At 41.7% G+C, this 16174-nt stretch overlaps 1 protein-coding gene across 1 annotated transcript in view; it reads left to right on the top strand.

Annotated features, from left to right (window-relative positions):
• The window catches only part of LOC119176648 (ionotropic receptor 25a), a 70349-nt gene that overhangs the window by 24394 nt on the left and 29781 nt on the right, over positions 1-16174 (top strand). The window contains exons 9-12 of the mRNA XM_075877031.1: positions 2641-2766; positions 4983-5090; positions 11717-11914; positions 15930-16129. Of these exons, the coding sequence (XP_075733146.1) occupies positions 2641-2766; positions 4983-5090; positions 11717-11914; positions 15930-16129 (632 nt within the window). The remainder of the gene's footprint in view (positions 1-2640; positions 2767-4982; positions 5091-11716; positions 11915-15929; positions 16130-16174) is intronic.

The following is a 16174-nucleotide window of genomic DNA, read 5'->3' on the forward strand; positions in this document are numbered from 1 at the left end:
AATCGACAAGCTTCGCCTACTAACAGAAACAAGACCGGCAGAACTAGGAACTTATGCGAACACTTCAGCAAGTAAGCCATGTCCTCATTACGCGTCGCCGAAAGAACAAAATGTTACCTGTAATTACAACAGCTATGGTTTGATCAATGTGGTGCTTCTAAAGAACCGTGATTACGAGTAACTTTGTCGGCTCAAAATGCAGAGGAACTGTGAGACTTGTATAGAGCACAGTAGATTGTTTTCTTAAGGATTGAAATCTTCAGAACTGCCACCTTTCTAACTCTTTTAACTTTGGTGGCGGCCTGCGTGTCCCAAATAAACGTTGTTAAAGCCGCTTGACACATCAGTGATACGCAACACTGCTGTATGTTTCTATCAGATGGACCATCACTGACAGTATTCCGCCATTAGGAAAAAGGAAGGTAGGACAAAACAAGCCGAGGAAAGAGGCATAAAGCTGATTCGTGTGATAACAATAAGGCAACTTGCTATGGAATAAATTCTTCGGTACGTCTTGTCGAACTAAACATGAAATAAAATTGTTTTTCCTATTTAAATTCTTATATCTCAAAATCAATTTTTGTTACAATTGCCGTATTATGAATACAACTAAAAAAACACGAGGCAGTCTTTTATGAAGATACTAAACTAGAAGGATGCACATACGCGGAATAGCTTTATTTATTTTGGCCATTTTTTTGGAAAAAATAATGACTAATATTACTAGCTTTGCTGAAATAATAACCAAAATGTCAACGCTTGAAATACAACTATAACTCAAGTTCCACTGCAAGAGGAGACGCCGATGAATAACGTGAAACCAACTTGAAAGCTTTACACGGAGTAGTTTCAGAATAAATAAGTATTAAAAGAAGCCTCTAAATGCATGGGAAATATAGGCCCTGTGCCATTAAAGGATCCCGATACCAAATTCGGAAACTCAAGATGCTTGTTGAATCCTGCAGGTGTGTGAGGGGGGGGGGGGCATTTTCGACCGAATATTAGCGATGAGCGTTGCCTATGACATAATTTACGTAGATTTTTAAGGGGCCTTGCAACACTTTTGTAAGCATGGATTTACTAATGGAGTTCATTGCTTCACGAATTCACCTCTGCAAAAATTTTAATAATCGGGCTAGTACGAGCAGATTTACAAAGATTTGTCGCACGCTGCAGTTGCATTCTCTCTTCTCTCGTCCCAACGAAAGTGCTGGAAGCTAAGCAGGGAGGGATGGCACGGAAAAAGTAAACACGTCACGCCCGTTTCGTTACCACGAGCGCTCTTTCTCTTTTTTTCTTTTTTTCGAATACGCGGCTTTTTCGTGCGATCGCACGCATGCGGGTTGACAAACCACGGCTTTTCGCAGTGGCGAAGTAACGATCAACCGAGCCATGCTCAAATCAACCATTGTCGGATGCAATACCTGTGGTAAGTGATTTTACAGTGAAAGCTGTACATGGCTAGGAAAAACGTGAAAACCTGTCCGGCAGCGGCGTCACGAGTAGCCTCCATTGGCTGCCCTATCAGTTAGTCATTCGCAGCGTCGTATACCCAAGCACGCGCGCCATTGGCTGCATTGTGAGTGACGTCGTCCATCTCATCACAGCTGTGCGGCCGAGCTCACACGCATCAGTTTCTCCTGAAACCTTCCACATGGGTAGGCCCCGGACAACTTCAGATGAGCGCTGACAGTGGAAACACGAGAGAGCTCGTATTCGCCCAGCTGATGGTGCAGTCCTGGCACAGAAACAGGCCCGGGAGGCCGAGTGCCGGCAGCAGTTCTGCGTACCGATAATTCGGCAGCCTTCAAATCCGCACTAAATCGCGAATGGGAATGCAAGCACTGGTGGTGGGCGGATCCAGCAAACCACGCCACGGAGTTCGCTCACAATATCAAATGCTTGCAACAACGCCACGCTGCAAAATGAATACGTGGTTCTTGAAGGGGAAAAGGCGCCTAATTTCTTCCTGCCTATAGGTGACATGGTGCAGTGCCTACACCCAACAATTAGGTTGCGTTGCGGTGTCAACGGGATGATTGCCGGAGCACGTTCGCCGTGAGTTCCTGTAGCAGTACTTTGGCTTCGGCTGCGACGTCTGTGACCGCCTGTGGTGCGAGAACAACCGCTCTAATTAACGCTTTGCGAAACGCATTTAACCGCTCATTACACTCCTACATGATCGTGATCATGCGAAGCACGTCGTGCGGCATGCAAAACAAACGCTGTGGTAAACCCAAGCCAAACGTGTGTCTAACCTCATTATTAAGCACAAAGATTGGGCCAACAATTGTGAAAGGCTTCAGTGTCACGTCGAATTGAACTCACTGCAAAACACCAGGGCCGCACGCTTCAGCTTTCACTGGTTTAGCTTTTTTTATTTGTTTGTTGAGCTTGTATTGTGATTTGTCGAGATAAGAAAAAGTAATTTTTAGCTAACTTTGAGAATTTATTGTGAATTTCAGGCCGCGTGCTGCGCTATAATATTTTGCCCGCGTTTTTAGAGAGCCTCGACTAGCGATCGGCAGTGTTTTCTGATCATGCTCACAAAGTGTAGAAGGGCTCCTTTAAAGGAAAAAGTGAGTGCTCATCTGAGTATTCAGGTCCAATAGACATTTTCTGTGATTTGCCATATTTCAGATGCAGTACGTGGGACCGTTCGGGCCCGTCGTGATACGAGAAAGGGAAAACGGGTACCAAGAGATCAGGATGTCCGTACAGAAGGTCAATATCCCACGGAGGCCAAAAAGGACGACTTTCACCACGGTAGGCTTCATTTTAATCCCCGTTTTAGGAGCCGGTAACAGACGTCATCGCCATAAAACTACACCGTCATCTATATTGTTTGGATACATTAGAATGATGGAGTTAGTTAATCTTGTAATGTCTCTCAGCACAGTAGCTGGTTATTTCTATTTTCTCTGTTCAGTCGTCACACCAAACTTATTGCATTCTGCAGAGGTTCACCTTGCGTGATGCGTGTGATATCTTAAAGATGGAGTGCTTCTTTGTACTGGCCTAAAAGTCACTGAATGGCATAACTCTCTAATGTGTTGCTTTGTTTCTCTACCCTAAAGAGCGCAGCAGAGTAACTTTTGGTCACTGTTTCATGCGGCTAGTGAGGTATAACGTCATAACTACACCGAAACTTCAACGAAAAATATAGGTTGCGCCATGTGTCTTTATATTTTTGCAATGCCAACAGTTGGTTTTTGTCACTGGGGAGCCAGAATGACCTACTCTATGTTGCTTCGTGATCTCACTATTTTGCCAGAACCAAGGCTTACAGCGATGTGCCCCTCTTCCAGTGTCGTCATACATGACATTCGTACCAGTCTTGGGCAGTAACTAGTTACTTTTTTCAATAACTTGTAACTGCAACACTATTTTTTACAGAGTAACTGTAATGCGAAATGCCGTCAAAGATATATATATATATATAGCGAAACAGCTGAAACGCAAAATGCCATGAACTGGCACGAAGCAATGCTCCGTGTATAGAGACAAAAAAAAAAAGAATAGGAGCGGACGTCGATCAGTCCATCAGCATCAGCCAAACATGACCTAGCAAACATTTGCAGAAATCCTCCTTCCCCCTGCCTCCACTACTCCTTCCTTTCATGAGGTAGCATCGTGGCATTGTATAGCTCGAAGCTATGCCCTGTCCAGCAGTGTTGAACGAAATCAGTTTAACATGGGCGTAGCAAGAGGGGCAGGGGGGTTAAACCTTCCACGAAATATTTCAATTTTGTTGAAATTTTGTTGCTCCGTAGCACGGTTTCTGCATGCAGGTAGTTGCGCAAAGGTTCGTTGAGCGGCTGCACCATTGTAGTGAGTGAGACATACACAACACCCACCCGTTCATAAAGCAAGCTGCTCTACTCCGCCTCTTCTTCCACGTTGTCCAGCCCATGCACCACAGCTGCTGTGCCACTCTTTATTACAGCATATATATATACACACACAAAAGTGCACGCACATACATTAAATATAACTCACCTCTGCCCCCCCCCCCCCCCAATAAAAACAAGAAAAACATTCTGGCTACACTCCTGCCACGTAACAGCGCCTCGCATTTAGTTGATATGAGCAACTTTTTATTTTGTCGTCCTTTCCTGATCTTTTGCTGCTTGTTTCGCCGATGTAGTTATGTTGCATCGCAGTAACCGCGTCGTACTTAGAGGTGATCTAGCACTAATCATGTGCCGGTGTGCCATTCGATTTCGCGAACATGTGTTTCAATGATTTGTAGGCATAGCGGACGCAAAACTCTTCGAACAGGTCTGGTACACCTTGAGGAACGTAGGGAAGGAACATCGTCAATGGACGTTTGACTCGTTACGCACGTCGCATACCTCTTCGTAACTAAATAAATCATTTGAAACGTAAGCCATGCTTTACTTTGTCCAGTAACAGAAAAGTAACGACCTTACTTTTTTACGGTAACTGTACTGTAACAGAGTTACTTTTTTGGCCTATGTAACTGTAACATGGTTACTTTTTACTGGTAAAGTGACCATGAGTGATTCTTCCATACAAGTTGCGTGACTATACACATGCGGTGGTAACAAGGAGTTCCACTGTTTAGGGTACAGATACACGCTGCAGGTGTCTGCATTCACTTGCGGCAGTGCGCATTCTAGCCCACCTTTTCTTCAACCTTCGATTATGTCATTCCAAGAACAGCAGATTAACGTAGAGACAGCTGCCTACTACTGAACAGATTAATTATAGCCCAGCTGTACTGTTGGCTTGTGAAATCAGATGCAAAATAAAAAAGGCATTACCAGAATTTCAACTTCGTGTAGTTGCATGTATACGTGCAAAGTTTGACCGATTTGGAAACAGTTTCTAAATGTAACATAGTTGCAAGTCTGCATTGAACTGTTTCAAATACAAGTTAACCAGGCGGTGGTACAAATCGTTGAAGTACTTCTAGAATTTTTCCATATTTGCGCTTAATACATAGTTATATATTTTAGGTTGCAAACTGGACGTACAAAGACCCAGACGGAGTGCTGGTGGAAAGCCCGGGAGAGGATATGAAAAAGTATGCTGCGGTCACAGTGTTTCGAGTTACCACAATCGTCGTAAGTAGAACGAAAGAAGTACTTTTGCTAAACTAGAGATTTTATTAGATGCGAAGCAGCTTAAAATTAAGCTCAATCCGGTGTTGTTGTTGTTGTTGTTAGTGGTTCATGAGGAAAAGGAAGAAGGCACCTAATTTCTGTCTGCCTACAGGCGACACGGCGTGCCCTTGCTGCGGATGTGCGTTCACTCTCTCTCTCTCTTTGGCCTCGCAACGCCAACGCAGGGAACGACTGCTAACCTACGATCTCTCCCTTTCTCTCTCCTCTAGGCATTTCTCCTCGCGGCCTTTACACCCCCATAGCGCATGCACATCCCCTCCCTCTCTCTCTTTTTCCTGCGCTCCCCTCTCTCGCCTCGCAACGTCGAGACAGGCAGCGCCTGCGAGCAAGCTTCTTGATTTAAAAAACCGACTGCTCGCGCAGCACACCCATTCAACAGCCACCCGATGTATAGGGGCTTTGCGTATACATAGCCACTGGCTTTTGACCTCCAAGATAGTGCCGGTGGGAGATTTCTCATGTGTGTTGTTGAGCAATAAAAATTCGCAGCGTCCGCGTTAAGTAAAAGCGGACAGCGGGTAACTGTGTCCTATCACAGTTTTCTGTCTCTCATTGACCGTTATAAGCAATTGGCATGTTCCAGTAGAAAACACCGCGGTCCATCACTGAGTGCTTTGCGCCTCCCCAGGTTTCTCTTATGCACAACGCCAAGAAAAGTGCCAGGCTCAACGTCGCTGCCAGTGTAAGCGTTATCGCCGGCTGCTGCACATCTACGCATGGTTTCCTTTAGCAAGAGATAGCAATTTGTTTCACCTTCAAAACATTTTAACATGAACTATTTGTGTGTTCAGTCATGCTGTCCAATTTCGATTGGAATTGATCCAAGTTATCATCATACAGTCTTTCAACTGTATCATCCAGTGGCCCCAGCCCCCAGTAGAGATCAATTGGCCTCAGTTGGCCTCCTACTGGAAATAGATGTGAGCTTTTTAGCTTGCCTACAACTGGGGCTAGATAGGAGCCACCTGGTCTCTGATGGCTTCCTACAGGGTGCAGTTGCAAATTAGATGGCAGCATTTGGTGTCAGGCTGGGACCAGGTAGTCACAGTTCATAAGTAGTTACACAGTTTTACTTGGTAATATAATTCATAATGAAACGAATAAAAAGTGCTTTAAGATAAGAACAGAGAAGGAAAATCACATTATGTGCTAACATTTTTACTGCAGCAGACATTAGATGCAAAAAGAATGCCTGCTAGCACATGCAGTTAACAATGTTACATCAGTGTGAGTGAAAAAAACGTAAGAAGTTTAAAAAGAAGAGAAATTTCTTCTCAGCTGTAAATGTTGTTATCAAAAAGATAAAAGTGATAGTTGCACGTGACCTTGAGATACATTATCTAAGAAACCACGGAAGTTTTTTTCCTGCTAAGGGGTAATGCTGTGCTGACACAGTCTCGCTTCCTAAGAATTGCATGAACTTCCACAACCAGCGGCTGGAAATCTTGGCAATAGTTATTTTTTTAGCTTTTTAAATTGCTCTATTACGTCTTTATTCCCACATTGGCATGGCAATGCGAATTGCGTATGTCCTAGCAACCTTTGTTTTTCATATACTACCTTGCGTCCAAGAAAGAAAACGGGCCCTTAAATTTACAGTTTCCCTCATTATTAGCGAGGGCCCCATTCTGGCAAACTTGATGCATTGGGGTGGTATTCGACGGATAATTGGTCAGCCGCCAACTCGTGGTAAGATCACCTACTACATGATGCCAAACAGGCAAGAAAGAGTGTTCCACACTCGACGTCGTGGCAACAAGGGGCGCTGACTGACGCCCCCAGTTTAAATATATATATATGTCATCAGCAGCAGCAGCAGCAGCAGCAGCAGCAGCAGCAGCCTGACTACGTCCACTGCAGATCAAAGGCCTCTCCCATGTTCCGCCAGTTAACGAGGTCCTGTGCTTGCTGCTGCCAATTTATACCCGCAAACTTCTTAATCTCTTTTCCCACCTAACCTTCTGTCTCCCCCGAACCCGCTTGCCTTCTCTGGGAATCCAGTCAGTTACCCTTATAGACCACCGGTTATCCAGTCTACGCGCTACATGCCCGGCCCATGTCCATTTCCTCTTCTTGATTTCAGCTATGATATCCTTAACCCCCGTTTGTTCCCTAATCCACTCTGCTCTCTTCTTGTCTCTTGAGGTTACACCTACCATTTTTCTTTCATTGCTCGCTGCGTCGTCCTCAATTTAATCTGAACTCTATTTGTAAGTCTCCAGGTTTCTGCTCCGTAGCTAATTACCGGCAAGATATAGCTGTTATATACCTTCCTCTTGAGAGATAGTGGCAATCTACCTGTCATAATTTCAGAGTGCATGCCAAATGTGCTCCACCCCATTCTTATTCTTCTAGTTACTTCAATCTCGTGGTTTGGCTCCGTGGCTATTACCTGCCCTAAGTAGACATAGTCTTTATAACTTGATGTGCACTGTTACCTATCTCGAAGCGCGGCTCTTTTCTGAAGTTGTTGTACATTACTTTCATTTTCTGCAGATTAATTTTAAGACCCACCTTTCTGCTCTCCTTGTCTAACTCCGTAATCATGAGTTGCAATTCGTCCCCTGTGTTACTCAGCATTGCAATGTCACCGGCGAAGCGCAGGTTACTAAGGTACTCTCCATTAACTCTTATCCCTAACTGTTCCCATTCTAGGCTTCTGAAAACCTCCTGTAAGCACGCCGTAAATAGCATTGGGGAGATTGTGTCCCCCTGCCTTACACCCTTGTTGATTGGTATTTTGTTGCTTTGTTTATGAAGCACTATGGTAGCAGTTGATCCCCTGTAGGTTTCTTCCAGGATGTTTATATATACCTCATCGACGCCCTCATTCCGCATTGTCTGCATGACGGCTGATATTTCTACTGAATCAAATGCCTTCTCGTAATCAATGAAGGCTATGTATAGTGGTTGGTTCTATTCTGAGCATTTCACTATTACCTTATTGATAGTATGAATGTGGTCGATTGTTGAGCAGCCTGTTTGAAATCCTGCTTGTTCCTTTGGTTGATTGAATTCTAATGTTTTCTTAACTCTGTTAGCAATTACTTTTGTATATAGCTTGTATACTACGGAGAGCAAGCTGATCGGCCAGTAATTCTTCAAGTCCTTGTTATCTCCTTTCTTATGTATTAAGATGATGTTAGTATTCTTCCAAGACTCTGGTACTCTTCCCGTCAGCAGACACCTCGTAAACAGGGTGGCTAGTTTTTATAACACAATCTGTCCTCCATTTTTCAGCAGATATGATGTTACCTGATCCTCACCACCAGCTTTGCCTCTTTGCATGCTCTCCAAAGCTTTCCTGGCTTCTTCTATCATTACTGGTGGGGTGTCATCTGGGTTACTGCTAGTTCTTATAGTATTAGGGTTGTGGTTGTCCCGGCTACTGTACAGATCTCTGTAAAACTCCTCCGCTATTTCAACTATCCTATCCATATTGGTAGTTATTTTGCCTTCTTCGTCCCTTAGTGCATACATCCGATTTTTGCCTATCCCAAGTTTCCTCTTCACTGCTTTGACGCTTCCTCCGTTTTTCAGAGCGTGTTCAATTCTCTCCATGTTATACTTTCTTACATCGCATACCTTACGCCTATTAATCAAATTTGAAAGCTCTGCCAGTTCTATTTTGTCTGTTGTACTTGAGACTTTCATGATTTGGTGCTTCTTGATGAGATTCTTCGTTCCCTTGGAAAGCTTGCCAGTGTCATGTCTAACTCCCCTGCCTCCAACTTCCACTGCACACTCCGTAATGATACTCGTCAGATTATCATTCATTGTATCTACGCTAAGGTTGGTTTCCTCACTAAGAGCCGAGTACCTGTTCTGAAGCGAGACTCTGAATTCCTGTACTTTCCATCTCAGTGCTAGCTCATTAATTGGCTTCTTGCGTACCAGTTTCTGTCATTCCTTCTTCAAGTCTAAGCGAATTCGAGACAGTATCATTCTATGGTCACTGCATCGTATCTTGCCAACCACTTCCACATCCTGCACGATGCCTGGGTGTGCACTAATTATTGTCTATTTCGTTCCTATTTTCGCCATTAGAGCTCCTCTATGTCCACTTACTGTTTTCTTGTTTTTGGTAGAAAGTATTCAAAATCCGTAAATTATTGCGTTCTGCGAATTGTACTAGTACCTCTCTTCTGGCGTTTCTAGTGCCAATGTTATAATCTCCTACTGCCTGGTCTCCAGCCTGCTTCTTCCCTACCTTTGCATTTAAGTCTCCCATCAGTATAGTATACTGTGTTTTTACATTGCTCATTGCCGATTCCACGCCTTCATAGAAGCTTTCAACTGAAGCGTCATCATGGCTGGATGTAGGCGCGTAAGCCTGTACCACCTTCATCTTGTATCTTTTATTCAGTTTAATTACGATACCTACCACCCTTTCATTAATGCTATAGTATTCTTCTATGTTGCCAGCAACGTTTCTGTGAATTAAGAAGCCCACTCCCAGTTTTCTTCTGTCAGCCAAGCCCCTATAGCAAAGAACGTGCCATTCTGTAGCAACGTATAAGCCTCATCTGTCCTCCTAACCTCACTGAGCCCTGTTATATCCCATTCAACACCCTCTAGCTCCTCGAATAGCACAGCTAGACTTCCCTCACTAGATAAGGTTCTAGCGTTAAACGTTGCCAAGTTCAGGATATATATATATATATATATATATATATATATATATATATATATATATATATATATATATATATATATATATATATATATATATATATATATATATATATATATATATATATATATATATATATATCTTAAGTCCTCCTAATAAGCGGACAGGGGGATGACGGCCACCATAGCTCAGTGGTAAAGCATCGGACGCATTGTTCGAAGGTCGCAGCTTCGGATCCTGCCAGTGGCAAGTTATCTTTCCGTCCGCTTTTCATTCTTCACATTCATTAGAAAAACTTCCAATAACATTCCCTATACTTTTCCTGACATTGTTGTCTGTTATTTCTTATGAATATTGTGTCTAACAAAGTAAACGAGTGCTAAAATTTACACTTTTCTGCAAAAATGTTGTTAGAGCATCCTGTTTCATCCCTTCTTTCTCCTCGTAATATAAACACTGTTTATTCATTTTCCTATGCAACAACTACACTCGCCCAATGACATTCACTTTTGTGGAATATAATTACTTGCCAAAAAGATACTGTGCGTTTTCAATAATTCTCTGTAGTTCGTGACGTTTCCAGATATCGTTAACCCTTTGCAGGGCAGCGGCATTCATATATCCTAATTTTTTCTTAACCGTGTTCTAATTTTTTCAACCAAAACCATTGAATAGATTGCTGTAAACTATAGGTGCAACTGGTTCGTTCCTTTAGAAAGCGGCTTTAGTAGTTGTTTTGATGGTATTCACAAGGTCGCAGAACACACACATGCTCCAAATGAACCATTTCACTTCTATGCGCTGTATTTTTTTTTCCATCAGATTTTTGTGCGCTCTTCACCCAATTCAGTATAAGACGCAAGCTTGAAAAGCTAATTTCATACTTATGAGTTTCTAAATGTGCGATTATACTGGTTTCCTTCGTTCTTGCTCCCACATTTTTCTAAAAAATTGTGCAATGCAAGATTGACAATCATTCAATGATATATTTTTTAAAGAAGATCCAATTTGACATTATGTACTGCTGATTGCAGTATCCAATCTTCATTTCGCTTCATGCAGGAATGTCTCTTCCTGTAGAGGAAGCACTTGAGCTTCATCCAGAGAAAAAATTTAGACTGATGAAGGCGTGCACGACCAGTAACTACATTTGCTGCTCGAGTGCCGTTATATCAAGTGGGCGTACAATGTACATTTAGTTGACCTTTTTGTAATAGGGAGTTTGGGTTTAGCCTCTCTCGTTGAGCACAAGCCAGCAGTAAGCTTGCATTAAAAGATCTAAAGTGTTTTTTTTTTCTGAAACGGCTCACTTTCAATAGGTAGTAGGACACATACACAGATCCCACTTGTTTCCTGAAAAACCCTCAACAGTAGAGATTTTAAATTTAGCTCATATTATAAGAAGTTGTTGCAAACGATAATGCTGCCTTCAACAGTTGGCATGCATTGCTCGTAACATCATGCCCCATTAAGGTGCTACAGGCACACTTGTATAGTCAAGTGGTTGGATATGGTCCCAATACTTCAAATTTTTTTTTTACTGTGACCATTACACTTTCTTTTTAGTGCCAAATTAGGTATCATATTTTTTAAGTGAAGCTTGTGTATACTGCAGTGCATTGAAATGTCAATATCTTCTGATTCGGAGCAAAACCACACCTCACATTCCAATATAGTTATTCTATGTAAAAATTTATTGTTTATTCTTCTTATGTTCATTTATCCAAGAACCATTCTTATTGATGAGCACCAAATGAGACACATGTGATTTGCCAAGTTTGATTATCGATTGTTTTCTCTGCTCCCGAGAGTTTAAATGTCCCAGTTATTTAAACGACCGCTAAAGACTACTGAGCTAATGCTTAAGAGCACAGTGCCAATTTAAACAGAAAAGTTGCACCCCATTGATGCTGATTATCTCTGCTGCACCCAGCAACCACCGTTCATTGTCAAAAAGAACACCAGCAATGGAGAAGACGAGTTTGAGGGCTACTGCATTGACTTAATTGACGAAATCAAGAAGATACTGAAATTCGAGTACACCATCTACGAAGTACAGGACAAGATGTTTGGCTCCATCAACACCACTACTAAACAATGGAACGGAATGATCCGGGAGCTGGTCGACAAGGTAAGCTGGCTGATTATTCTAAACTGCAGGCCAACATGCAAATGTCTAGTTGTTTATACCCTGTAAAAACTCTCTCTAATGCTCTCCTGTAGCTAGACTGCCAGAGTTCCTGATGGATAACTAAGTGAGCTGATCTTCATTGGTAAATTATGCGAGTATATTTGTTAGACTGGCATTCACCAGAACAGTCTAGTTTAACAGCTTGCTAGGGTTGCTTCGCAATGATTTCTTAATTTTAAGGTGGAACGACAGGCAGATGCTCTTCAGGAAGGTGCGGTTCAAACTCAATTTAACAAAGTGATGACCACATTCGAACTATTTCGTTAAATCGAGAAATTCCTAAAATTAAGAAAATTTCGTTTGTTCGACATCCACAAAGGTAATTAGGCGAAGCTTGAAAGCTACCATGACGATGCCTGTGTTGAAGTCACACTTGTACGTGTGACATGTGCATAAGGGTGCTACACGCACATGTGAGGCCCCATGTCTGGGCGATGCAGGCCAGCACGTCACGTCATCCTGGGGTGCTGGCCTGTAAAAAACGTGGAGAATGAATACAGTGACTGTGCGAACAAACCTAGCAAGAAAGTTGCGAGGACACGATCGTTAGCATCTGCCGCATAAACTATGGCATGATAAAAACAACCAGTGCCATCGCTTGCGCTAGCTGTTCAATGGGAAAGTCACCGATATCTTAATTTATTGTTCTGTGCATGAGCACGTCAATCAGTCTCCTCGAAACAAAGTTAGGACCATGACTCAGGTGCATTCATGTATCACGTGACAGCATTAGAGCACATGCTCGAAGAAAAACCCATCTATGTCAAAATAAAAATGAAATCATTGCATTTCACTAGTTTAGAAAAAACTTTGTTAAGTTGGGTTTCATGGTCAAGTTAGCTTCGTTCCTTCGGGTTGATCACAATATTGAACTCTGTAGGTCAGTTTCAAGGTCTGCAACTTTCTTCTTTACATCTAAAACATCGTGTTTTGTTATATCGAGTTTTTAACTGTATAAGATTGAATTTAGGAAGGTAAAGGGACATAAAAATTTCTAGGGTTGCAAGTTGCTTTATCAAGAGTAATAATAGCTCAATCTGTACAACAAACAAGAATACATCTTTCGAGCTGGGTGGCGGAAGGCTGTTTTTGTGCAGCCTGAAAAGGCACACTTTTTCACATTATAAGAATAGCCAAGCAAGACAATGTGCACATGTAGATGTACATTTTAAATTATCAAAGCTTCTAAAACAAGAAATCACTTCTGAAAGAACATTTTCACAATTAAGCAGATTTTTCTAGAGAAGTTCCCATTTTAAAATTTCCCTTTTTGCTGAAAAATGCCTGCAAAGAACTTTCTTACCATTTTTTCCATCGAACCACTGGCCCCTGAAGCGTCAATATACAATCAATGGGTGTGAAACTTTACTGTAAGTCCTGAGGTGAATGACTCAACATGCAGCGGGCCGCTCCCATGTTGGGACAGTGAGGCCAAGCGCAATTGCTGCATTGAGGGCCCTATCTACAGCTCACAGTTGATCGCCGACATCAGGGCTTTTGATATAGTGTCAAGTAAATTATTTTCTACATTATGACACATCTTGACACCCTATACAAAAATACATACTCAAATCTATGACAAATATATCCCAGAACTAACATCCCCTTGACGAAATGTTTAAGGGTTCCGACATGTCAGCACATAGAAAATATTTGTGCCACCAAAAGTACAAATTTTTTGTATGAAGAAATCTATGACATGCATTACCCAATCCAGCAGCTGTAAGTAAATATGCCCGCTCTACAGCTTTCATAAAAGTGCACCACCAACAGTACCTAAATGCTGTGCTGAAGCATACTTTGCTAAGTGGCTTATTAATAAATGTGGGATAAAGGGGGTATGGTTGAGTAACTCACTAAATGTGAAATTTTCATTTAGAATGCAAAAAAAATTATTGGCGCAAAAAGAAAAACTCGCGGAAATGCAAGCTCGAGAGCCTTTTCAAAGTGGTCTTAAATGTTCTAGGTCTTGACGTATGAAATGACGAAAAAACAGGGTGACATGTGTGTCCAACATGTAGCTGTGTCAGTGTCATTTTGTGCGCTGAAAGCTACATCATGTCACTCCAATGCAGTCAAATTTGCTTCGTTATTAGGTTTAACTACCACGTCGAATTGTTGTACGCGCTGAAAAAAAAATTGGTGGAGTGATAGAGAGGGATAAATGCCCTGTTTTTTTTAAATATGTTTCACTGTTTATTCATTATGACGCTGTTTTATTTATTTATATTTTTATTAAGTGTTCAGGTACTAAGTTATGTGTGCTGAAGCATTAATTATTGCTGAATATATAATTTCTTATCGTTGATGTGCTGCCTGCCAGTCGGGTTCCTGTACCTGGTGTTCTCGCTCCAACTATTTTTGTTGTCAGGTGCCTGTTTTGCTTTTCAAGTGTCTCACTTGCTCAGACGATGTCATGATTATATAGCAAATGGGCTATGACAAGAATTTAGAACGATTATTGGCTATGACAAGAATTTAGAACGATAATTGGTTTACCCAAGACCAATGAGAAACCAGCATTACAAAGTGCGAGTTTCATAGAAGTTGGTTAGAGGACCAATATGTAGTACTGTAATTGTTCCGTGTATGTAGCATAAGTTTGGCTACAATCTAGAAAACTTTGGGCTTCTCCGTAGCTTCTTTCAAAATGTTGCTGTTTGTAAAAAGTGTAACAAGGTCATAATAGATTTGGAAGAGGCTATTGACATCTGCAGCGAATGCGATGCACTAAAAGGGAACCAAAGAGCAAAACCAAGCGACACAACGCTTAGTAAGGAAGAAAATGCGTGAAAAGAGAATATGGGTGGAGACACCACGACGTCACCGATTTTGAAGGCGTCTACTTGTTCGTATACGTCGCATCTAATCGATAAAAATAAAAAACATGGTCATCTGTGGCTGCCATAGACCTAGCATACGAAGTTTTAAAAAATTTCATCGAGTCAATGTCACTAAATTATTAAAAGTTTCTATTGAAAGTTTGGACATCACGTGCGGAGATTTCGGCATAAAATTTAAAAATGACACTACCACTTTCATTTTTCCTGTTAATCATGAACTTATGATAGTGAAACAAATGACATTAGATTTCTCAGAGTGCCGCTCATCAATCTAAACAAGTCATTGTTTCTCTTTAGTGTCCCTTCAGCATGCTTACGAGTGATTCATTGCAGAGAACATCAGTTCAGTGATTAAAGGTTAAAAAAATACAGTGACAACAATTCTGCACAGACAGCTGATTTCAGGCTCCATGAATTGTTCCAAGAATGTGTCGTGATATTGTACTGAGCAGAATGGGCAAAAAGCCTGATGACAGGTCAGAATTATTCATATGACAAGGTCAAGAAAAGGCAAAGAAAAAAATGCTAATAATGGTTAAAGATACACCAGCAAATTAACCAGAAGTACTTTCGGCATCCATAAGTGGTATGCATACACCCATATCTTAAACACGTTAAATCAAGTATATACAATTTACGCTATCATACCACCTTGAAGATGAAGGTATGGGACAGTAAATAAATGAAACACGGTGGTCTAGTCACCAGTAAAAACTTTTCTTCCACTGTAGGCATTGTTGTTACCCTTTAGCATGTACTCAATGCAGATTACTAGTAAAAACAAAGTACGTGGTCTAGAAATAGTAATTTCTGTTATTTTTTGCAACAAAACCACAATATTATTATAATGCATGCCATATAGGGTGCCTATGGAATACTTTTGATCACCTGGAGTTCTTTAACATCTAAGTGAATTTATGTACATAGATGTTATTGCACTTTGCCCTCATCATAGCAGCCTTATGGCCAGGAATTGAACCCTGATACCTACAAGTTTAACAACATGTCACTTTACAATATGTGTAAGTTCTATATGTGACATTAAAGGGGCGGGGGAGGGGGGAATCCAGAAAAATGCTGTAATGTTTGGTTGCTGATATTGTGCATTGCAGAACGCTGACATCGCTCTGGGGCCAATTTCGGTTATGGCCGAGCGAGAAACAGTGGTGGACTTCACAGTGCCCTACTACGACCTGGTGGGTATCTCCATTCTCATGAAGAAACCCGAAGTGAAGTCTTCGCTTTTCAAGTTCCTCACTGTGCTCGAAGGAAACGTCTGGGGATGCATCCTGGCTGCCTACTTTTTCACAAGGTATCATTTCACTACTCTTGACATTTTCAATAAAACTGCTACAAT

Source organism: Rhipicephalus microplus, chromosome X (assembly GCF_043290135.1).
Source record: "Rhipicephalus microplus isolate Deutch F79 chromosome X, USDA_Rmic, whole genome shotgun sequence".
Lineage (NCBI taxonomy): Eukaryota > Metazoa > Arthropoda > Arachnida > Ixodida > Ixodidae > Rhipicephalus > Rhipicephalus microplus.